The 24402-nt window shown below is 50.1% G+C and overlaps 1 protein-coding gene across 4 annotated transcripts in view; it reads left to right on the top strand.

Moving 5' to 3' along the window:
- The window catches only part of CNNM1 (cyclin and CBS domain divalent metal cation transport mediator 1), a 70663-nt gene that overhangs the window by 24368 nt on the left and 21893 nt on the right, over positions 1-24402 (top strand). Inside the window, exons 2-8 of one of the 4 annotated variants that reach the window (XM_045291361.1) lie at positions 10515-10658; positions 12131-12271; positions 13913-14082; positions 14921-15020; positions 15411-15458; positions 18848-18910; positions 19573-19596. In XM_045291361.1, coding sequence (XP_045147296.1) covers positions 10515-10658; positions 12131-12271; positions 13913-14082; positions 14921-15020; positions 15411-15458; positions 18848-18910; positions 19573-19596 — 690 coding nt within the window. The remainder of the gene's footprint in view (positions 1-10514; positions 10659-12130; positions 12272-13912; positions 14083-14920; positions 15021-15410; positions 15459-18847; positions 18911-19572; positions 19597-24402) is intronic. The other 3 variants (XM_045291363.1, XM_004701006.3, XM_004701005.3) reach the window with 3 other exon arrangements.

The raw sequence follows: 24402 nt of genomic DNA, 5'->3' as shown, positions 1-24402 counted from the left end.
GGAGTGACTGATGGGTTTGAACCACCTACCTTTCAGCTACCAGCTGAGCACTTTTAACCACTCTGCCACCAAGGCTCCTGAAGAACCACCTGCTGCTGCTGCTGCTGGTAGAGGTGGAGGTGGAGGTGGAGGTGGAGGTGGAGGTGGAGGTGGTGGTGGTGGTGGTGGTGGAGGTGGAGGTGGAGGTGGTGGTGGTAATGGTGGTGATGGTGGTGATGTTGGTGGTGGTGAGCCCATTGTTGCAACCCCTATGTCAATCCATTTCATTAAGAGTCTTCCCCTTTTGTATTGACCCTCTACTTTACCAAGCATGCTGTCCTGCTCCTTAGACTGCTTCCTCCCAATAACATACCCAAAAATGTGTGAGACTAAGTCTCGCTACCTTTGCTTCTAAGGAGCATTCTGGCTGTACATCTTCAATGACAGAGTTGTTTGTTCTGCTGGCAACCCATGGTGTGGTCCGTATTCCTCACCAACACCGTGATTCAAAGGCCCCCGCTCTTCGGTCTTCTTTATTTGTTGTCCAGCCTTCGTGTTCCTGTGAGGAATGCCGTGGCCTGGGTCAGGTGCACCCCAGTCCTCAGAGTGGTGGTTTTGCTATTCAATACATTTTCAAAAAACGTTTGCAGATGTGCCCAATGCTATACACTGTTTGATTTCTTGAATGCTGTTTCGATGGGCATTCATTGTAGGCCCAAATAAAATGAATTCCTTGACAACGTCAGTGTTTTCTCCATTTATGATGATGTTACCCATGGGGGTAGTTGTGTTGATTTGTATTTTTTTTTTATGTTGAGGTGTAATCCATATGGAAGGCTGTGATCTTTGAGCTTCATCAGAGAGTGCTTCAAACCCTCTCGACTTCCTGTAAGTGAGGGTGTGTCATATCCGTGTGGCAGCTTGTTCATGAGTCCTCCTCCAATCCTGCTGCTGCTGCTGCTGCTTCAAATAGTCCCGCTGCCCAGAGTACTTGCTGAGTGTACTGACTAAAAGGATGCAGCCCTGGCATGCACTTTTTCCGATCTAAACCAGGCAGTAGTAGCTGCTTGTTCAGATGATCACTTTGGTGTTTCGTACAGGTTCTGCATGAGTATAACTAAGTGTTTTGGAATTGCCATTCTTCCCAACGCTGTACGGAATCCGTATGGTCCAGACAGTCAAATGCCTCTGCATAGTTAATAAAACACCAGTAAGCATCTTTCTGGTATTCTTCACTTTTAGCCAAGACTTATGTGACATCAGCAATTATATCCCTCGTTTCCACATCCTCTTCTGAATCTGACCTGAATTTCTTAACAATTCCCTGGCAAGGTAGTGCTGGAACTATTTTTTCATTATCTTCAGAATCTTACTTGAGTGTGAAATCAATGGTATTGTCTGATGGTTTCTGAATTCTGTTGGACTAATTCTCTTTGAAATCGACACAGGCATCTTGCAGTTAGTTGGCCAAGTGGCTGTCTTCCAAATTTCTTAGTATAGCTGTGCATGCACTTCTAGCTTTGCATCAATTGCTGCAACATCTCAACAAGTTTTGCGTGAGTAAATAAAAAGCCTTGTATTTTTGCCAGGGCCTTCAGTGCTGATTGGGCTTCTTCCCTGGTACTGTTGGTTCTTGATCATATCCAAATCTGAAGTGGCTGGGCCTTGATCAGTTCTCTCTGGTACAGTGACTCTGTGTATTCCTCCCGCCTTCTTTGGATTCTTCAAAGCATTTGGAACCGGAGATTGTGCACCAGAGGCTAGGAAGAAGGAAGGAAGACGTGACAGGCACAAACTAAACTGCAAGGAGCCCACAACTCCTAAAACCCAGGGAAGCAATGTCAGCAAACCGAGCCGTCAGGAAAGGGCTGGGGCTTCTGCAGATGCTGGACTCCAGAAACATGGTGGGCATTCAAGCTAGAGACTAGAGACTCTGTAGCTGCCCATTCAGAAGTAGGACACCAGCGAATCCAAAGTAAAATATGGTCTTTACAGCTCAGAGCTGACAGATGCAGCCTTTATTTTTAGAAAGTGCCTTGACATAAAACCCAGTATTTCTTTACCTTTCAACTTGGCCCAGAGATTTTCCATCTGCCGGTGTTCAGTGCCACAGGAATATGCTCGAGAGGCATGTGAAAATACCTCATAAAGTAGCATTCAAGGGGTTTCTATTTAGAGAATGACTTTTTGCCTCTGCTATAGCGTAATGAGCTACAATAGGCCTTGGAATCAGCCAGCTTCAAGCTTGTCACTTCGATTATTTTTAGCAACTGGGAGGATGATTTTTTTGCCAAAGCCCAAATTGATTTGGACCTGCCTCACGACGGGAAGTGTGCAGAGCAAGCCTCTGAGCTCTCTCAGTCTGCAGCATTGCAGCCCTGCATGACTGCTGCGCCCCACGGGGCCTCCTCTTTGGGGTGTCGATTCGCAAGGAATACAGTTGTCTGTCTGTCTGTCTGTCTGTCTGTCTGTCTGTCTGTCTGTCTGTTTCCCTTCGAGATGGCCACCAAGTGAGAGAAAACTCTTCGGTGGAAAAGAGGTTGAAAAAGAGGGTAGCTTGTTTAAGAATACGTATGTCTTTCCGTGAATTCCGGAGAAAGGCAACAGCCTGTACAGACATTTCTGACTCACGTAACAGGAGAGGTTCTTGGAGTGCTACAGAATATCAGCAACTCACTCTTCTGTACGTAGCTTTTAAAGTTCTATATAGATGTCAATGATTGCTATCAATGACTAAGTCATTAACAGAGCATCCTTGTTCATGAAATTACGTCACAGGCACCCTGCTCTTCTAGAAATCTGGTGGATGGCTGAGATGTATGGACCAACTTCCTGCCAGTCTGTAGAGGCATAGCAGCAAGGCCACCGGTCCCATTCGCTGATGGCAAGAGCTAAGTCCTCAGGAACTTGTAGAAGTATCCAAAATATAGCCACTCCCCCTCTGTGCCATAGAAAGCAGGCATGGCCTTCTTCAGCTAAGAGAAGTAGTAAGACATGTCCAAAACCAGCCTTTGGCCAGCCTCATCTTCCCCCTATGGAGCGGTGGGTTCGAGAGCTGATCTGGCAGCCTAACATATAGTGCACTCTACCACCAAGGCTCCTTGGAGACTTCATGAGCCCTGCGTGTCCCAGCCCACAGCTGTTTGTTCTGATTCCCACCCTCCCCACCCACCCCTCCATCTGGGCTCAGTGCTCATCCATCTTCCCCATTTCCACCACCACACCCACACAAAATCATAAGGTCACACCATCTCTTTCATGTCTAATGTCTACTCTTTGGTCTCTACTGTCTCCTAGAACACAGAGCAAGATGTGCTGTAAACATATTTTATCAGCGTCATCACCCCTATCAAAACCAGTATTAACCCTTCACTGCAACCTCCTCCCTCCTTATGAAGCGATCCCTCTTCCTCTCTTTGCTGCCCTTCTACTTTACCAAGTATGATGGCCTTTTCCAGGGACTTGTCTCTCTGGGTAGCGGATCCAAAGCACTTGAGACAAAGTCTCTCCATCCTTGCTTCTACGGAGCATCCTAGCTGTACTTCTCCAGGACAGGTCTGTGGGTCCTTGGGGCAGTCCGGTACTTTCAGTCTTCTTCACCCACACCGCAGTGCAAACGTGCTGACTCTTCTTTCACCTCCTTCCCCAGTGTCCACCTTTCACATGCACGTGGCAACTGAAAATGCCATGGCTTAGGTCAGGAGCACCTGAGTCCTCGAAGGAACATCCTTGCTCTTCCTATGCGGTGGGTTTACCCAGTACGGTGCTTTGTCTGATCTTGAAACCTCGACTGCAGATATTTTACCCTGAAGTGGTACGGCCAATTCCCCCTCCCAAGTCAGAGGAAGAAAGAGAAACTGTTATTGAGACGGTGTACCAGTGAGGAGACCACAGCAAAGCAAATTCGACTGTCTTTGTCATGGCCTGTCTGAAATCAGAATACATAGAGAATGTATACACTTGGCTTAGGAATTTAAACTTTGGGGAGTCATAGACAGGTATTTTACATTAACTCCGGTTTCACAGTAACCATGGGAAACAACCGTGAACCATAAGCAAGCCAAGAGAGCAATGAGGTACATTAAGCCTTAGGCCAGTCTCAGGGTGTCTTTGTTGACTAACTAGACAGCAGGACCTATCATTAATAGGTGAATAAGAGAAGATTCTCAGCATTATTTGTCACACTTAGGTGACATCTGCGTCCAACCTATTTGGTTTTGAGCAAAGTAGTGAGTGTAAAAATTTCATATAAAGATAGATATTGCATCGAGTAAAGTACCTTAGGCTAACTGCATTAAGTAAGTAACTTGGGCTATGGCTGCTTCCATGAGCATTTATTGAGAATCCAGTCAAGATGAAATCTTCTTTCCATTTATCTCGATGTTCTTTATGGGTCATTTGTGAAAATTTTTAATTACATTAAGTTGTAATCCATATTAAAGGCAACCATCCATGCATGATCTTCACCATCATGTGCTTCAAGGCCTCCTCTTTTTCAACAAGCAAGGTTGTGTCGTCTGCATTATCACAGGGTATTAATAAACTTTCCTCTGATCTTGCTGCAGTATTCTTTATAGAGCCCAATTTTTTTGGATTATCTGCTCAGCATATTTGCTCAACACTTTGTACTGTAGTGACTTGCATGTGGCTGTGATGCAGGAATCGATGTCACTGGTATTGCAAATACCAACAAGGTCACCCAAGGTGAACAGGTTTCATCAGGGCTTCCAGACTAAGAACAGTCTACAAAGAAGAAATAGGCTCTCATCTTCTTAGTCATTAGCCACTGAAAAACCTTATGAACAGCAATGGATGGATGGATAGTCGCTATTATTAAAGATGTCAATGAGAGGCATGTACACAGTGCAGGTGGAAGGATGGGGGGACAACCTCTCCATGTCTCCAGATTGACTTAACGCATCCCCTACTCACCCCACCCCCAACACCTCTGGAAGCCAAGAACAGGATGCATGCAAGAGATAGGGTTTTCAAAATTGGGGGCAGCCTTTCTGAGGGAGGAAGGGGCTCAGGAACGTGTGCTCTGGGGACAGCTGGCTTTCTTGCCCTTGGGTGGAACCTCAGCCGAGGGCTCTGTGGTTGCTGATGCCAGCCCCACTTAGTGCCCAAGGAAGCAGTGACTTCCTTTACTTTTAAAAGATCTTCACCATCATTTGAGGGAATCTGGAAGACTGGGTGTAAATCATAAAATGTTCCTAAATGGATTGCATAGGTAGACATTGTCTTGACTATTGTATCATTAGGACTTTATTTCCTGATAACTCCTGATAATCAATAAGTCTTTATTTCCTAATAATTGACTTCGTGAAGAATAGACCAATGGTGACTTTTTCTTGGGGAAGTGTCTTGTCTTAACGAATGTTCTCTAATTCACCTCTCTAGCTTCTCATATTCCCTGCAGTGGCTCTGCAGAACTCACCGAGTTCATGATTAAGAGGCTAATTAAAGAAGTCAAGCAGTTGCAATACCAGTGAGGAACACTCAGGGTTGAGTTGCTAATCAGGACATGTTACCAAGTTTCAGGTCTGCTAATACATGACCGAAGGGGGCATGCCACTCTGCTGGAAACCACAACCCAAAGTCACTCAGCCCAAGCTCTGTGGGTCAGCAAACCCAGCTCCCTGAATTAAGTGCCCAGAGTACCCCCCACTCCAGGAAGCCTCAAAGGCACCAGCTCCACTTCCAGGTCAAACAAGCCCAGCTTCACCAATTAAGATGCCAGAGGCACCCCACTCTGCAAGCCAGCCTCCTGCACAAAAGCACTCCTCCTAACTTGTCCTTGGGTGTGGAAGCCCATCACTCGCTTCTGTGCTGTGGCACCTGGTTCTGCTGCACCACTGATGGTTTAGCTGTCATCTGGATCCAGGAGGTTCACTGCACAGCGATCATGGTCTAGAAGATGCACTCCACTCCTGGCTCCTGCCGGTAATGAGATCCCACCTCCTGCTTCTCAGAGGTCTCATTTAATAGACAACAGGATGCCGCTTCAGGGAATCTTGTTCTCAGTTACTCACAGGTGAACACTATCAGCTTCTTCTTCCACTTTCTTACCAGACCCGTGCAGGGAGAGGTCGTTTGGTGGGAGTTTGAGATTTTGGAAGAGCCACATTCAATGTCACTGCTCCTGCAGGAAGCTATGGTACTCCTTGTGAAAAACATCATAAAGTTTTGATCTATCTGATTTCATCATATGAACTAATCTTAATAGTAGGAAATATGGCTGTACTATATGTACAAATAGGTTTTTAAAAGTTAGTGGGAAAATTCCATTATCTTTTAGTTCTATTTTCCACACACTTTTTGAAGCTCCCTTGTATTCTAAACTTCATGTTAATATATATAACTTCGTGGCGGGTGGGGGGGTGCCCCAAAAAACAGAATTTTTTTCTCCAAAGCTATGTATTTCAATTTTCTTACAAAACAACCCTAGCAACTTCTAAGTACTGCCCATTACACTTAATACATATATCAAATCTGCGCTTCTATTCTTGGAAACATTTTTTCAAACTCATCTGTTTGGATGGCTGACAACACTCCCTTGTTTGTTTGTTTTTCGTCGCCTCTACATAATCAAATCACTGCCCTTTCATGTCCCTCTTCATCTGCAAAAACAAAAAGAGGCTGCACAGAGCGAGGTCAGGTGAGTAAGGGCCGTAGGGCAAGAGAGGCATGCTGAGATGGCTGCATGAGCAGGTACATTGTTGTGGTGGCAAAACCAGTCCCCTATATGCCACAAATCAGGCCTTTTTGTTGCACACCCTTACACAATCTTTTCAGAACCTCTAAATAGAAAACTTGATGAGCAGTTTGACTTGGTGGAACGAACTCCAAATTCACTGAGTCAACATTTTCATCCATTCGGGAAGTTGACGTCCAGAAGGAGGTTTGTCATCAATTGACATTTCACCTTTTTTGAAATGAGAAAACCACTCATACACTTGAGATTTTCCCATAGCGCTGACCTTGTAAGCTGTGTTCAACATCGCAACAGTTTCTGCAGCATTTCTCTTAAGCAGGAAACAGACTTTCACAGCAGCACACTGTTCTTTTACATCAGCCATCACAAAAAAAACAAAAAAAACACGAGGTTTGAGCGAAACTGCTTTCGTGAAAAAATTCACTGTGACCAGAGAGAACCTTCCCAGGTGATGCCACTGGGTGCACTCAGAGTGAGTTCCCCGATGCTCACCTAGCAGAAAACATGCATCCTACAAAAGCTCCTCTCCACTTTGCCCACATATACACACACACACACACACACACAAACATATATAACTAGAACACAATTTTTAGAAATCACCTTTCCAAATCTTTCTATTGTGCTGGTTATTTATTTTGCTGACATGTCAGAAAAGTGAGCAGGTAACTAAATTTAAGAAAAATGTGTTCAAGAAAAAAACAAACGAAAAACAACTTCTAAGTGCATACATTCTAATAATTGACACAATCTACTTAGGACTGCAAAACATGCCTGTCCAGTTGGGAAGGCTGCAGTTGTTTCAAAGAAGGCTAATTTTGGAACGACTGATAGCAGAGTTTACATTTTTAATTGAAGCACAAAGTGTTCTATCAAAAATAAAGACTTTGCTGTCTGGTTTTAATACCATGTATTAAATCAACAATGGATTTTCATCCCAGTGTCAGCTTAGCTCAGTTCATCGAGCATGTTTGGGTTGTCTGTTGGGTGGAGGGAGCCCTAGTTAAGTATATGATCTTTGGTTCCAAACAAGGTTATGATACAGGGAAGAAACCTTGTCTAAAGGAGGGCTCTCTGAGTTACAAGAAAGAGTTACTGAGGACTTGAAGCCGGAGGAAAATGATTCTTAATGGGACAGATGCATCAAGATTTAATTGAGGAATTCACACCAGAGCTGCAGCCTGATGGACCCAGGGAGATGGGATGGGGGGTGAGGAACTGTGTGAGCAAAGACCCAGAAGGAAGAAACCGGAAGTTGGGGAACGGAGGTTCCTCAGTGTTCCTGGAATGGAGAGCAACCACGGGATGTAGCAGAGCAAACTGGGAAGAGCCACATTGTGCAGTCTTGATGGTGCCCACAAATGAGTCTGGACTTGGTTCTGAGACCTAGGGAGCCATGGGGGGCTTTGGGGCCAGGCAGGGGCATGATGGGATCAGAAGGGGAATGGGTTGGGCAGGTTGAATGAAGGTGGGGAAGAACTGAGAGGCCAGTCTTGGGCAGTAGGAGTCACTAATGCCATCTTCTCTGTTAAAATATCACAAGGGGTGATTTGAGGTCTTTGATCCAGCAGCTCGTGTGTTTAAATGTTAATGAGCAATGGTGTCCCAGCAAACGGGCGGCTCCTGTTGTTGCGTACAAGTGTAACAGAAGCCAAGCAAGAGCTTAGACCCAAAGGAGCACGAATGAAGCATGAGCCTCTTCATTTTCCTTTGGAAAGAGCAACATCCAAGCCAATGCACCAGATGTTCTCCTTAAATGTCTCCTAGACAAGGCAAGGAGCCACCCCGCACCCACCTCACCCATCCCGAGCATCTTTGAAACAGGACTGGGACGTGTACCTGCACATGATAAACCAAAGTCATGTGAAGCCACACGGTATAGGAAGACTTAGGGCCCGAGCAGGGCGGGTTACCCAATAATCAAAACTTACTTGTTAATCTGTAGTGAGCAAATAGCTTGCTAAGGAAGCACAAGCCAGTCAGTGTACCATGCTTACTGGGTACTTTGTTCCTGCCAAGGATTATAAATTTGGAAAGAGGCTTTGATTCTGGAGGAAGGTTGGGAGAGGGACAGGTGCTCACTAATCTGAGAGGCAGAATAAGTGAAATGTTTTCCTCCAGATTAGTTAGTAAGCACAAGTTACCTTGCTTATTGGGTAATCCAACACTAGGCTCCAGCTTAGGGCTGTACCTAGTTACCTAGTTCGTGATCCAGCTCTGCCACTTACTTACAGGCCGTGGGACTTTAAACACATTACTTAATCACACAGTGCCTGACATGAAGGCGCACCTCTAAAGTGAAGACAATACTTGCCCTGCCCTAGGGGCTGTTGTGAGGATTGAATGAATTAATACATATTAAAACCCACTGCTATCAAGTCAGCCGACTCACAGAGACCTTCTAGAGCACTGGTTCTCAACCTACCCAATGCCACAACCCTTTAATACAGTTCCTCATGTGGCGGTGACCCCCCCAACCATAAAATTTTTGTTGCTACTTCATCACTGGAATTTGGCTACTGTTATGAATCGGGCAACCCCTGTGAAAGGGTCGTTGGGCCCCCAAAGGGGTTGCAACCCACAGGTTGAGAACCGCTGCTGTGTCGGGTGCCCGGGGCTGTGTAAATCTACAAGAATAAATCTAGATCGCCTCATCTTCTGAGATGCAGCCAGTGACCTTGCTAGTAACAGTTCAGCGCCTTAACCCACAGGCCACCAAGGACTCCTTGAACACGTGCTAAGCGCGCTTAAACCAGGACTTGCTCTGTAAACATTAGCTCTTATGATTATTACCACCTAAAAACAAAATAAATATAAATTAAATAACAAATCTACCTTTCTAGCTTGCAAACTCTTTCACGTGTGCCTTAGACCATGAGCGTCGTGGTTATGAGGAGTGGTTGTGCTCATTACCATTGCTGCTAGCAGCCCAGTCCCAACCATAGAGCATGAAGCTGCGGCCCTTTATTGTGCCCCTGGGCCCGGCAGCACTGTGGGAATGGCTCGTCTCTGCGTCTTCGGGTGCCAGGGTCCTGTAGCTGGAGGTGACTTGGAAGGGTGGGGCTGGATCTGCTGGGTTGAGTGGAGCCCCTTCCAAGGTAGCGACTGTGCCAGGCTGCCTGGCATTTTGGTGGGTTCGCTGGCAGACTGCAGACGTAAGCACTTGCAGCCTCAGTTGTCATGGGACTTCTCAGTGTTTCCGGGGACCCAGCCTCAGAAGTCACCTAACAGCCAAGTCCCCCACCCCCCCACCCCCCGTTCTCTACTGGATCCACCCAGACTCAAAGGGGGGCGAGGGGGGGGATAGAGACCATATGTCTCTGTGGAAGGACCAGTAAAGAGTCTGGGGACGTTTTAAAATCACCATACTGACATCCCTTCCCAATTCTGGATGAGAAAACAGACTCGCTCAAGGTGTAATGATTTGCACCTGTTAGTTGCACAGAGAGTAACTGTGATTGTGTTTGTGTGTTTGGGGAGGGGGGGTTTGCTGCTCACCCAGTTCTCTGACTCCACATTCTAGTTTTTTCATTAAGATTTTTCAGCCTCCTATTGCTAAGACACACATGCTCACATGCGAAAATTCAAAGAAAAGGAGCGGGTGACTGTGGTGGATGGAGCCAGTAACTTTGCTAAGAGAGACGAGAGATTGTAAAAGTATACGACTGGCAATTAAAAGAGTTGGCACACAAATTGGGTATTTGAAGGCTGGCCCAGAAGCGTCTGGTCCTGATAGGACAGTAGCCTCAGCGGATTCTCCCCTAAGGGAAGCTGTCTGAGAAAGGGCCCGGATGTGCAACTGATTGAATTTCCCCTCTAGGAAAGTCTCACCTGGCCATTGTCCAGCGGGTGAACAACGAGGGAGAAGGGGACCCCTTCTACGAGGTGATGGGCATCGTCACCCTGGAGGACATCATAGAGGAGATCATCAAGTCGGAAATCCTGGACGAGACGGACCTCTACAGTAAGTGCGCAGGCGTCGCCGCCACCCGGCCTTCCTGCGGCACGCGCAGAGACGCCTGTGAAAGAGCGCCAGGGGCAGCCCCAGGTACTGCGTTGGGTCAGCCACCTTTTGCCAGCAGTTCGGAACCCACCAGCCACTCCTCAGGAGGAAGATGAGGCTTTCTGCTCCTGTAAAGATTGACAGCCTCGGAAATCCGCCGTGGCAGCGCTGCTCGGTCCCGCTGCTCGGTCGTTACGCTGGCAGTGAGTCCCTGGGAGCGCGTGCACGAATGGTTTGCCCTGGACTGCTAACCTCAGGATTGGCAGCCGGAACCCACCTACGCATCAGCCCCAGGAGAGCCAGGCCTGGCGGTCTGCGTTCAGAACGCGCACAGCCATAGGAAACCACCCAGAGCCCAGCACTGCTCTGTACACCGAGGCTTGCCATGAGTCAGAACTGCCTCAGCGGCAATGGCTTTGCTTGTTTGCACTTTGGCCCTTAGATGGATCCAGGACCGAGAGACAGACACAAAGGACACCTCAGAGAGTGCCTAGCGGCCTCTCTCTCTGTCCTGGTGTCTGTTCCCTCGTGTTGCCCTTGTTTTGTCTCATTGCCCACCCAGATCCCTGCAATACCTGGGATTCCACTGCCCAGCCTCTCACCCCAAAACATCAGGGTGCAGTGGAGAGTGTCGGGGAGCTCGCCCACCTCACAACCTAAGTGCAACACCCAAAGGGCTTTTTAAGCACCGGCCTGGGTGGCCGCCTCGTGTCCCTGTTCCTTTCACCCCCTCGCCCCTCACCCTCCAGGAGCAAAGTGTGTAGAGGAAAGACCTTTATATAAAAAGTAATTGTACATTGAGAAAACATCCCAGCCCAGTCCAGATCAAGTCCATAAGTCTGATATTATCCCATATGTCGATACTAGTCCATAAATTCCTTTTTAGACTCACACAGCCATGCAATGTTGCCAGTGGAGGAAGATCACAGGCCAGTGGGTGGAAAGTCTTGTGGATCCAGTGGCACCGTGAGCATCCCTCATGGCTTCTTCAGCTCCAGGGCACTAGCATAGCTCCGTGTGTCTCATCAGCAGGAATGTCTCCCAGGAAGTGTGTGTCCCCCCTCCAGCAAGCTATTTATTTCCTTAGCACCTCCAAATGTGGTCATCTAGCTGTGACCTGATTGACAGGCTGAACTCCACCCCTTCTCTCTTCATAGTCTCAACACCTGGTCTTGGGTGTGCCCTTTCCCACTATCTGTTTCAGTGGAAGTAACACTGAGACCGTTATAGCTGATCGCCCACCCTCGAGTCCTTTCAACATCCTGCTGCTCTCTGGGAAGGAGATGTAATGTCACCTAAAGTTGAGATTTGCAGAAATCCACGTGGTCCAAAAGGAGGCCTGGGCCCAGTGTGACTCCGGGAAAACCTTCAAAGACCGGTAATGCTGAGCTAGCCTCTGAGACAGCTGCCTTCTGTCCCTTGTGATCCTGCAGCCGACAACCGCAAGAAGCAGAGGGTCCCCCACCGGGAGAGGAAGCGGCACGACTTCTCCTTGTTCAAGCTCTCGGACTCCGAGATGAGGGTGAAGATCTCGCCGCAGCTCCTGCTGGCCACACACCGCTTCATGGCTACAGGTAGGACGCTGCCCACCTGTGTCTGCCAGCAGGCGGCTCTCGTGTTGCTTTCCAGTTCTTCCAGGAGTTTCTCACTCCTGGCTGTGTTCATTCAAGGCACTCAGGGTACTCGGCTCCATCCCTCCCAGATCACGCACGGCAGAATCATCAGGTGGGACCCAGACACCAATCACTCTGAATCAGCTAATTGCCTTGAGCAGCCAGGACTGAGCACGGCTGTTCTGGGATGCCACATGCTCTTGATCTCCTAGGGAGGCCGGCTCACTCTGCCTTTCTCTCTCCCACTCTGGGCAAGAGCTACACAGACCTCTGTAGTCCATTTACCTTCCTCTGCTCATCCTGGCTGGAGCCGGAGGGTGGCCCCTGTCCTGGAGTCAATGTGGGGGGAAGCAGGCATCGTCCAACCCAACAACAAGGCCCTGGGGTCTCATGCCCACCAGGGGCCGTGTGTGAGCTAGTGTCTAAGATACAGGAGAGGGGGTCCCAAGAGAAACCACTCCGATAACATTTGTCTGTGGATATTCCCTCCTCTTACCCATGCCTGACGGAGGGGCTGGCCTAATCGATCGTGCCGCCGTTCAATGCCATGTGGATATTCAGTCCCTCATACTAGTGCTCCACAGGCAAGTCATTAAGAAAACCCCGTGCCACCCAGTCAGTTCCATCCAATGTTAATAGTGAGTACCTGAGAAATGCGAGCTCGGTTCCCGGGGTGGCAGAGTTGAAGGATGTTAACGGGACCCTCTTGAAAGCAGGGTTTTCACTGTGTTCTACACACCGTGTTGTTGTTGCGGTTTTAACTATTGGCTATCAAATTTTCCAGAGGAAAGCTGCTGTATCTATTAATATATAATGTAACGTAATATAAGATAGAACATAGGTTCCCAAACGTTCTCAGCCTACCACCCCCTTCTCACACACACACAAAATTAGTCAGTGCTCCCCACCCCCACCCCCACCCATGAAAAACGTGTTGCATAGCCCACGATCCAGGATGAAGCGTAGGTATCTGCTCTTAAAGCCCCTCTGGATCATCCAAGTGCCCCCCACCCCTGGGAGGTATCTTCCGCTGCGGGACACACTGATAGAGAGCATGCAACTCGTTAACATTCGTATGATGGGATATCTGATGGCACGTTACACGATACCACCATGTAGGTGTTACATGATACAATTATGTGCTGCACATAATTGACAGCCACGACTTAAGTAAGGAACTGTCGCTACGCACATGGGGTTTCATGTCATTCCACGGAAATATGTCACATAAACAAGCCAGACCAAGTGGCTTGTAAATTTTAACAGCAGTAAGCGCCTCCTTGCCCAGAGAGCTGAGTGACCCATGCCCACCTTGAACTAAACTGAGAGAGAAAAGCAATGATGAAGCCGACGCTACCCAAGTGGGCACTGCTTCTCCCGAGGCGGCAGTGTGGGGACACATCCCCCTGGAGGCACAGGGAAGGCCCTCAGTTACACACTAGGGTTTCCAATGCCCCACCCTGGTTGGTCACAGAAGCCCTGTCCGCTTGGTGCCCCAGGAGCACGTAGAGGGGTGGTTGTGCCCGGGCAATCTGGGTCTTCCCAGCTGCCACATTGGCGCGGGCCGGACCCAGACGGTGCTTGCCTCCCCCTCTCCCCTAGAAGTGGAGCCCTTTAAGTCTCTGTACCTTTCGGAGAAGATCCTGCTCCGGCTCTTGAAACATCCGCACGTGATCCAGGAGCTGAAGTTTGACGAGAAGAACAAGAAGGCTCCGGAGCACTACCTGTATCAGCGTAACCGCCCGGTGGACTACTTCGTGCTGCTCCTGCAGGTAGGGGCCGTTAGGTGGGGCTCTGAGGGCCAACCAGGGCCTCTGCAGGCTGAGGAGGGGCGGGGCTGTGCCTCACTCGCTTTGCACTCAATGCTGCCCACCTGCGCCTCCTGGCTTCATTATTGCTGGTGATGAAGGAAACAGCTTCACCGGTTCCCTTTCGTCTCCACCAGCCTGAGGACCCCAGGCTGGAGCCCAGGCTTAGCCAACTGTCCTCTCTCCTGGGAAGGCTGTTCGAGGGTGCAGAAAGTGCTTATCGTATGTATGGCTGGATGAGGCCTTCCGAGCTAACCGATGCTGCGAAGGCGTTGTTTCTGGAAGACGCCTGTGGACAGAAGTCATGCCCTCCTGTGATAAGGACTTCATCCCTTTGTCATCGAGGCAGATATGATCAGGGTACTGTCCGTCATAGAGCGGCGTTCTAAAATAGATGGCGGTGAGGGCCGCGTGACTCTCCACAGTACGGTGTAACCATTGAGTTTTATGATGAGTGAATTGCATGTAAATAGGGCTGCCAGCATGTTTTAGAAAATAATAAATCATAAGGGAGACATCGGTCAGTGTAAGACATGAAAAAATAATAATTTATAAATTATCAAGGATTTGAGAGGGAGGGAGAAAGGAGGGGGGAAATGAGGAGCTGATACCAAGGGCTCAAGTAAAAAGAAAATGTTTTGAAAATGATGATGGCAACAAATGTACACATGTGCTTGATACAATGGATGGATGGATGGATGGATGGATGGTGGTAAGAGCTGTACAAGCCTCAGTAAAATGATGTTTTTAAGTACTAATAAATCATATCACTAGACGTGCTTGTGCGTCCCTCTCTCTCCAGGGTAAAGTGGAGGTGGAGGTTGGCAAGGAGGGCCTGCGCTTCGAGAATGGAGCCTTTACCTACTACGGTGTCCCAGCCATCGTGACCACTGCTTGCTCAGGTATTCCCACGGCAGACCAGAGCTCCCTGGGGATCCGAGGGGGCCACTGCAGGACAAGCATGTGACCTGGGGTGGGCCGTTTAAACTGCTGAGCTTCCGTGTCATCCTCTGCAAAAATGGGGCCAAATCGCTTTTTTATCCACGGCGTGTTTGTGGATGTAGAGGGTAGGAGGCGTTGCTGTCAAATGTGAAGGATGGGTAATGGTATTTTTCAGGACGCACAGAGGAGTTTATTGTGCTTTTTATATTCGGGTTCGTCCCTTCCAGTCGATGGCCTGCCGTTTATAAGGCTGGGTGGGACTAGGGACGGGGTGGGAGAGGAGGGCACTCCTGGAAGAAGGTGTGTTGGCTGTGTTGCCTCTGAAACCCACTGCCTCCCTCTGTCCTCAGATAACGACGTGCGGAAGGTCGGAAGTCTGGCGGGATCCTCCATCTTTCGTATGTATCCCACAAACCCCTTCCTCGTGCTCCCCACCATAGTCCCATCTCAGCATCTGGACCCGGCACTCTGAGCCAGGGCTGGGGCAACCCTAAAAACTGGCGGCCTCTTGGTGGCGCTGTGCCAGGAACACTGCTTCCTGCCAGGTACCCACAGGCCATGGGGGCTTCGTGCCTGTGTGTGTGCAATGACCTCTGCTGCTTCTTGGCTTCTCTGTGCGGGTGGGCCACCGATTCCTACCACCTGCCAGGGGATGTGCCAGCAGGGGAGGTGTGGGCCTTGGTCGAGGTTGACCCTTCCCATCTCCACTCTGACAGTTCTCCAACTGGCCTTTACTTGTGGAAGCCATCGTGTGTGTGTGTGTGTGTGTGTGTGTGTGTGTGTGTGTGTGTGTGTTGGGGAGCATTGCCCTCCGTAAGAGTCGACTGCGGGATCTTGGGGTGTCGATCCCACGCTGGTGCGATACCCTGCTTCTCTGCTTCTCTTCCCTTGTTTGCCAGGGTGGCAGCTGGCAGCGAGGTGTCTGTGAGCCAACCACGCATGATGACAGTGGGGCTGGGGGCTGATCCGCTTGGTCCTCTCTGTGCTGAGCCGTCTGACTGCTTCCTCGGTGGATTCTTGCACTTGTCTGGGGGAGTGGGGGGCATGGTCAGAGAGCATGGCATGGATTGTGCAGTACGTGCGATCCAGAGAGAAGGATTTCTCTAGCGTTCTGGCTCAGTCCCTGGGGGTGGAGTTTCCTTTGCTATCAACTGCGCCTTCCTAATGTTGCCACACTCATTTTAATACGACCTGGGGTGTTTTCTTTCATCAAAAAATTTTTTGTTTATTTTTACGTAGTGCTTTCTGTTGGCATTGATCAGAGGGTCCCAAAGCGTGTTCTCTCAGTCCATGGTATATGGGAACACCAAGAAACTGAAGAAATACGTTGCTTCCGATCAGCCAGCTAGTTAGTGACCTAGCTGCGCCTCAGGGTCCCAATGAATTCACAGAGAGAGAGAGAGAGTTTTCAATCCACCAGATTCCAGAATGGAATCTCTCAGTGGGAAGGTTGGAGCAATTCCTCCTGTCACACCACATCCTTGCCCAGTGGGACCCAATCCATGGACCTGCCCGCACTGAGAAACACGGAAGCACTTCAGTGGGATTAGCTCTGTACGATGGGATCATGCAAGCGAGCGCGTGTCCACCAGGGTTCCAGAGGGGTTGAAATGACGGCAGTGTCGGTACTCAGTCTAAGACCGTGGCTGCGCTGTGAGGGTTGGCCTCCGCCTCGCTACTCAGAGATCCCCTCCCTCCCTCACAGTCAGCGTCTCTGAGGGAGTCCAGGCTGCCTTTGGAGAGGCGCGCCCTCAAGGTCGAGTAACATCCAGGAATCGAATGAACCTTGGTCCTGTTCTCTCTGCCCCTAAACACCCAAAGAGGTGGGCACCCTGAGAAACGAGTGCTGCAGAAGGCCCCCCGCCTTCCCAGTCTAGATCATGACCGTCTTTTGATTTACAATCAAGAAATAAAAGGCGGATAAAGAATGGCCCCTGCAAATGTGACTTCCTTCCTGTCTCTCGTCGTTTGGGTCAAAGTCTTTCCATTTCATCAGTGAGGCAGGAATAAACTTGCAACACTGATCTCTTCTCTGGACCTGGTTAACTAGACAGAAGCTGGTGATGCTTCTGAGTATCTTTATAAATCTTAAAGAGAAAAAAGAAAGCGAGTTAGCCCAGTGAGTTGAAGAGACGTGTGTTCATCCTTACACTAAACTCTACACGCACGCACACACACACACTGAGCAGACAGAAGTGTGAACTAGCTGTAATGGGTGGCCGTAGCCTACAGTTGTGGCAGCTGGATGCTCTGCTTGGGGTCCAGCCTTCCAGTACCCTTACGGATCAAGAACCGGGAGCAGGAAGCTCTGAAGACTGAGCCATTGGGCAGTGAACCCTTGTAGGTCCTTGGCCTAGTGAACAAGCCTGGTCTTTACAGCCAGCCTGAACTTGATCCCCCTTTAAGGGTAAAGAATGGCCTCTCTCTCAAAGAAGGACTTGAGGTTGATAAGGAAGTCTCTCTGATTTCCCAGTACAAGATGAAGGGAGCTTCTTCCTCCTTTAGCCTCTCAACAGTAGCCAACTCTCCCAGGAGGATCATGGTGAGCCCAGCTCCCTAGCAGAACTTTGGGAGAGCTCAACCTAGCTAGAACGGATGCACACGTGGTGTGCAGGCAGGGAGACAACTATCCTACCTGGGTGACAACATGTGCATTCACTTCTGCAGCCCACGAAGAGCCATAGTCATTCTTAAGATTGGGTTTCCTTACTCCAGTGTGTCACGCCATGTTGGGGGCCCATTCAAATATTCCTTAACACCTCTTATCAGAGTAAATGGTATCAGCTAGATATAAAGCCCTCTTCCCCTCTGCTGCCCATCCGTTGCACATATGGGTCGTTTCAGATCAAACCATCCCATTCAGCCAATAAAGATGGTAGATGTGGCCTATTGCTGCATGTGAGTCCCCTGAAGGCTAGCTTCACCCTAGTTCCTTAACTGGAGTTCAGGGAACAGTCAGAGGAGGAAGATGGAGGCAGATTCCCGCCCAGAAGAGTGACTTGGTCAGGGTCAAGGTGGGCAATGAATTGGGCGGCGGCACCATGTTCTACCCCACCCAGACCCCATAAGGGCAGCCACCACCACTTTAAACCCTGTGGGGAAAGAGAGAGACGAACAAGGGAGACCGAAAGAGGGACGATGCTTGAGAGTACATGTGCTTGCCAAGAAGTGTCTAGATTTGAATTCATTGCGTTGATTCAAAGTACGAAGCTGATACACAGCTTTGGGCGGAGCCCTCTAGCCAAACAGAGTGAGGTCCTCACCAACCGTGTGCCCACAGAGGACACGCCAAAGAGTCCAAGGCAGGATCCATCTGCCCCCAAGGATGTCTGTAAAGAAAGCATGCCCTTTGTTGCCAGGACTCTGAATGCCCATGCTGGTGCCTTTCCACAGGTGAACAGGACATGGGGCAGCTGCGAGAGCCTGGTGCCAATGCAGCACTGAGCCACCAGTACGTTTGCTGGCTTAAGAGGATGCTGCCTGCACGTGCTGCCCACTGGGCACTGCCTGTTCTTGTCCCTGGCATCTCGGATGCCCTGTAAGAGCATGGTATGTCTTTCCAGAAGAAGTGGGGCCACACCCAGTTTGTTCCCTTGACTTTCTGGAAAGTGCTGAGGAAGAAGGCGCCCCGCCCACACTCCCGGAGGCAGGCTCCTTTCCTGGCAGAGAACTGGAATGTTGGGCAGCTCCAGGACCCACCATCTCACCTACTTTGCTCTTTGTCTCTCTCCTTTTGTGTTTATCTTCCCCCGGGCGCTTCACAAATCCTTGGCCCCTGGCCCTTTAGTGCCCGTCTCTGTGTCTCGTACCTTCGCCTTCAGCAGAGGGGAGTCTCTGGCAGGCTCGCCAGGTAATCATGCATGGTGTCTCCGGTCTCCCAAGAGCCAGTGGGCTTATGGGGGGCGCGAGGGGGGCCTTTGGCGTGTGTCACTGTCCTGCATGAAGACCAGTCTCTCCAGTAGACACCCCTGTGGCTGGGGCACGGCACCTTTGCACCCACAGCCCTGGTGGTGCTGGTCCAGTGGCGTCGTGTGTAAAACTAGCTCCCAGAAATGCATCTGTGTCTGCACATGGGGGTGGGGGGGGCATGTGGCCGAAACTAAATGCATCTGTATCTGCACATTGGAGAGGGGGGGGACAGTGGGTGGGGCAGGTAAAAAACACAAGAACAGAAGATATGATGCCGAATTCCCCCGCCAACTTTCCCTCCCATCGGGTCTCTGCTCTGACCCCCACCCACACCTTCCAAGTCAGAGTACTTCGTGACCAGTATCGTTCTCTCTGGCTCTGCTCACCCAAAGGATGCGCTATGTAAAATCCAAACATTAAAAATCAAAGCACCTGCTCATTAGGTGTAATCATTCTGGTTTATGAAACGGAAGTTACGAAATTTTTTTCCCCCCCGCGGGGGCAGAGCGGCTCCTGAGAGAGCGACGCGCTGGACTCAATGACTGCGTAGAATGGGATGGAGCTGACCAGTCCGTTAACTCTCTTTATTGTTTTTGTCTACAGACGTCGATCTTTTAGGCTCACAAGGCAAGTAACAACCAGACCAAGAATGTATGTCTTTTAAACTGTCCTGCACTTGGAACACGGCCTTAATGTCCGCTTCCCTTTATACATCTGATTCAAGAGCCATGCTTGGCACTGGGGGGTTGGTGCTGGGCTGCTAACCAAATGCTTGGTGATGCGAACCTCTTGAGCCCCTGGGCCGCTCCGCAGGAGAAAGCTGGGGCTGTCTGCGCCCGTAAAGATGGACCGCCTCGGGAACTCGGTCATATAGGGCTGCTACACGGTGGAACCGACTCAATGGCAGTGGGTAATACATCTGGGTCACTTATCCTGATACCAGGGAATGGCTCTGAGATCCTGCCTTGCCCTTAGTCACTAGGAATCCAGTTAGATAGTCAAGCCAGCCGAGGGCAGCACCTGTGCCAGGCAGGAACCTGCCAGAGACGGACAGCGAGAGAGAAGTGCTCAGGCTGCCCCCTGTCGAAGGCAGCGAACTTGTGAACGAGGGTGACAGGAGGCAGTGCCGTCAGGGGCTGCCTCGCCTGGATTCCGCAGTCTTTCCCAGTCTGCCGTTGACCCTCAACCTTCAAAGGGGCTCTGTCTTGAGACCTCATATTCAGAAGTATAGATGCGGGCTCCTGCTGGCTCCCCAATAAAGTTTTCCCATCAAACCCCAGCTGGTTCCCATGTTGATCTATACAAGACAAGGTAACCACTGTGTCCGATATCTCTGAAGTTTGCTCTCTCCCTTGATGGCGGTTTTCCACCAAGAAATACAATTGTCCTCACTTCGTGAGTGCGCATGCCTTTGGCTACAGAAACAGTCAAGCCAGAGCAAGATGCCAATCTGGGGCCCTCAGCAGCTAAACCATCTACCCCTGCCTGCCGACAGAATCAGAAATGGCCACACCATGGCGCGTCCAGATCCTGTCACATGCCCCTGCCTCCTGATGAATGCCAGGAGTGAACTGTGGGAATCCAGCCGAAAAGTCAAGGTGCCCGCTTTTGACTCAGAAGACCAATTCACCTGTAGCTCACCAGGCCACCTAGAGAATTGCAGTTTCCCAGGTACGCACCAAGCTCACTGCCATCGAGTCGATTCCAGCTCCCAGTGACCCTACAGGGACAGAGTAGACCCGCCCTCCTGTGCGTTTCCGAGACTGTGATTCTGCAGAGCAGTAGAAGCCCGCATCTTGCTCCTGAGGAGTGGCTAGCGGTTTCACACTACCAACCTTGCCGTTGGTTAGCAACCTGATGCAAAAAGCACAGCTCATTCATCAGAGCTGATTATGAGCTAATAAGAGCGGAGCCAGCTTGGCCTGACTCTTGCCTTCACTCTGTAGGTGCAGGAAAGACAGGCAGGAACAATGCCTTCCTTGGTCTGGTCTCTATCATTAGCCAACCGCCAAGGCTTGCCAGCAGTCGGGTGACACCTGCAGGACCAGTGCCACTGCAGGACCAGTGCCACGGCATCACCACTGTGGCTCTGGCTTTCTGCTCCATATCGCTAGAAATAAGAAGTTCTTGTCGAGCTCCTTGACACCCCTGACCCCATTTCTAATGGCACACCAGATACTATATAGTGCATGTATATTTTGGTTTGGGTGGTGACCAACAAACACCCAACTGCTAGCCAAAAGGTTGGCAGTTCAAACCCACTCAGAAGACAGGTCTAGTGTTCTGTTTTTGAAAAAATCACAGCCTTGAAATGCCTGTGACCCGAGACCCACTGCCATCGGTGATTCTGACCCCTAGCCACCTTCTAGGACAGAGCAGAACTCCCTAGAATCCAAGACTATCAGTGTTGACAGGAGCAGACAGCCTCCGCGCTCTCCCAAGAAGGGGCTGATAGATTTGAACCACTGAACCTTGCAGTTAGCAGTCCAAGGCTGAACTTATGGCACCTCCAGGGCTCGTTTGAAAACCCTATCAAGTATCAAAAATTACTTAATTAAATGCTCACACACACCCAGAAAAAAAAACTCCCCTCTATGAAACAGTTCTACTGTGCACACCTAAGTTGCTGTGAGTCGGCATCAGCTTGACAACAACTCACAGAAACCCACAACCACAACCTTGTTCGGTCTTGCCCCCACCTTACCCAAGGGAAAAGATCAGCCCAAGAAACTGAAAGGACCTGTAGGCTGAAAGAGAACGCTGTCTTTGTCCTCGGTTCATTGGAGTCCCACCCTCCCATGAGTTCGACAAGACTTATTGTGGGAAAGCAGGAAGGGAAGAAACAGGTGTGGAGAATTGAAAGCCCGGAGCCTGGGACTGGAATCCAAGACTGTGAGAGGCTGCTTTCTGATTGCTTGGGGAAGCCCGCTGCCCTTCTGAATGTAGGTACTTTGTGGCCCCTAGAGGAATTTGCATTTTGGAAGCAGCGTTCTGCCGAGTATGGTGTTTCCACTAGGTTACGGCCAGCCATCAGTCTTTGCACCGTCGATATCCATGGGTGGGGAGGGGGGCCTCTGTCTCTTTCAGCTTTAGTTTGGGATGAGGGAGTGGCTTGTGAATTACATGTAGACCCAAACTGAAATCACAGCCATGGCTATAGAGTCGACGCCGATGCACAGAGCTCCGGTTGGACGGAGCAGAACAGCTCTGGGTGCTTTCCAGAGCTGTGCGTCAGAACAGCTCTGGGTGCTTTCCAGAGCTGTGCGTCGGCATGGAAGCCGACTGCCACATCTGCCTCCCGAGGGGTACCTGTAGAGGGTGGTGTCCTTTGCCATCTTTAAGGTGCATTCTCTCAAGGGACACTTCTGATTGGTCCAAGGAAAGGGAAGTGGCAGCTATCATCCCTCTCCCTCCCCCATAGCCACTCCCCCTTTCTTCTCCAAAGCTGGGAGAGACTTTGGCATTCCGCACTGGAGCTGCAGTGGTTAAAGCTGCTCACTGCTAACGGAGAGGCCTGGGCATGGACAAGGCACAGTGCAGGAAACGGCCACCAAGCCCAGTGTTGTTCAGTGCTCGGTAGCCCCTCTGTGATGGACTTGCGGATGGATCCCTGGGGATCGTTTTCTCCCAGAAGATGAAGGGATGCCCTAAAATAATCTTTGGGCTCTGTGCAATAGGGTAAGGGGAAATATTCCTTTGGGCTGGCTCTTTTATCGAAAACATTTGGGACCCATTAGAGCTCCCTGAAACCTGAGTGAGCTCATCTGGGCCCCTGACTCGGGCCGACTTGCAGAATTCAGATGGTAGCCTGAACAGAGCTTTCACAGGGAGCATTTGGTTGTGTGATGTTAAATATTACCCTGGAATGATGAATTTTAACAATACGAGTTTGTTCTCGAGCCCGTGTAATTAAGCTCTCCCATCCAGTTTGGAAAGTACAGATGGCCCGTGACATCACGACCGTGACCAAAGTGGGCTGTGCCCCTCTTCCCTCACTGATGCTTCCAAAGATGTGAGCAGACAGCCACCGGACCCCACTTTCCCCTCAAATCCTCAGACCAAGGAGGGAGATGGGGCATTCAACTTCTGTAACTTGGGTCCTCCTCTCCGGAAAGAATGGCGAAGGCTCCGTGGGCACAGGAGCACAAGGGAAGCAAGAGTCTACACATCTGTAAATAGGTTTTCAGAGTTCCTTCCTATTAGGGCACAGTGAGAGGAGACCCCGTCCGGTTCCAAGGACAATGTGAAATCTACTTACACATACACACACACACACAAAATTGTACCCCAATGTCTTCTCAACCTCAGCCTTAGCAACTTCCCCTGTGGCCAACTAGGGAAAGTATCCCGTGCAGACTGACCCCAGCAGCAGCTGCAAGAATGAGGTTCCCCACAGCTCCCCGTTGCCCGGGAGGCTGTGGGGCAGAACACCCCGCTCTCATCCCCAGTCTCATCAGAGCCAGCTTGAGGGTCTGATAAAAGAACCCAAGGGGGTAAGGGCTCCTCTGACCATGAGGCGACGCTCCTGTGGGCAGGTCTGTGGGCCCACTTTACACATCCATTGCTGGTTTTGTATCTCTCTTCTTTTCAGGCCGCTTTGCACCGAACATGCTTTTCTCCTCACTCCCCCGCCCCAAGCTGTGCCTCTGTGCTCTTAGGAAATGCCAGGGGGAATTAGACAACTTGAACGAGTTTGCCATGCTGCTGGCACTCGTCTGTTACTGATTTCTTCTCTTTTTTATGAAAAGTATTTCCATTTCTCTTGCTCCGAGTGTATGTGGACAATTACCAAAATGCCGACTCATCAGCAGCCCTACCTAGTGAGGAATGTCGGGCTCTGGGGACGGACACATGGGTCCTGCACGACAGTCGAGGGAGCCAGCACTCTGTCATGAAAGGAGGGCTCCTTGTGCCTTTCAAAATTGCTTTCATAGACCCGACCTCCATAAAACAATTGTAGCTTTTGGGGTTTGCTGGGAGTCCATTCGAGTTTGGGGAATAACCCTTCTATAGCATTGTTTTTACTTAAAAAAAAAAAAAAAAGGCATGTTTCTCCTCCCATATAGCAATGTTGTCGCTTGTGTTTGACATGCGAGTCCCTGTTAGTAACGGCAGTGTAACATACCTGCCCTGGGTGCCAATGAGGAGCGGTAAGCTCTGTGGGAATGGGAATGCTGCCTCTCGTTGGATGCTTCTGTGGATGCAAGGGGCTTGGTAGACAGGGCTCTGTGTGCCTTCCCTCCTCCCTGATGGGGTAGCACTCGCTGGAGCAGGATGCGGGAAGCTAACTGGAATGCCAGACTAGGTCAAGCGCAGATGCTCAGAGAGCGAGGTTCTTTCCCAGGGTGACTGGACCCGCAGGTCCGGCGCATGCTCTTTCATGCCGGTTATGTTCCCAACTGGTTGGAGGTCAAGACCCACGAGGGTGGAGGT

Source organism: Echinops telfairi, unplaced genomic scaffold (genome assembly GCF_000313985.2).
Source record: "Echinops telfairi isolate 266 unplaced genomic scaffold, ASM31398v2 ScPeMD7_70;HRSCAF=299, whole genome shotgun sequence".
Lineage (NCBI taxonomy): Eukaryota > Metazoa > Chordata > Mammalia > Afrosoricida > Tenrecidae > Echinops > Echinops telfairi.
Note: the sequence above shows the minus strand (reverse complement) of the source record. Positions and strands in the feature narration are given on the sequence as shown.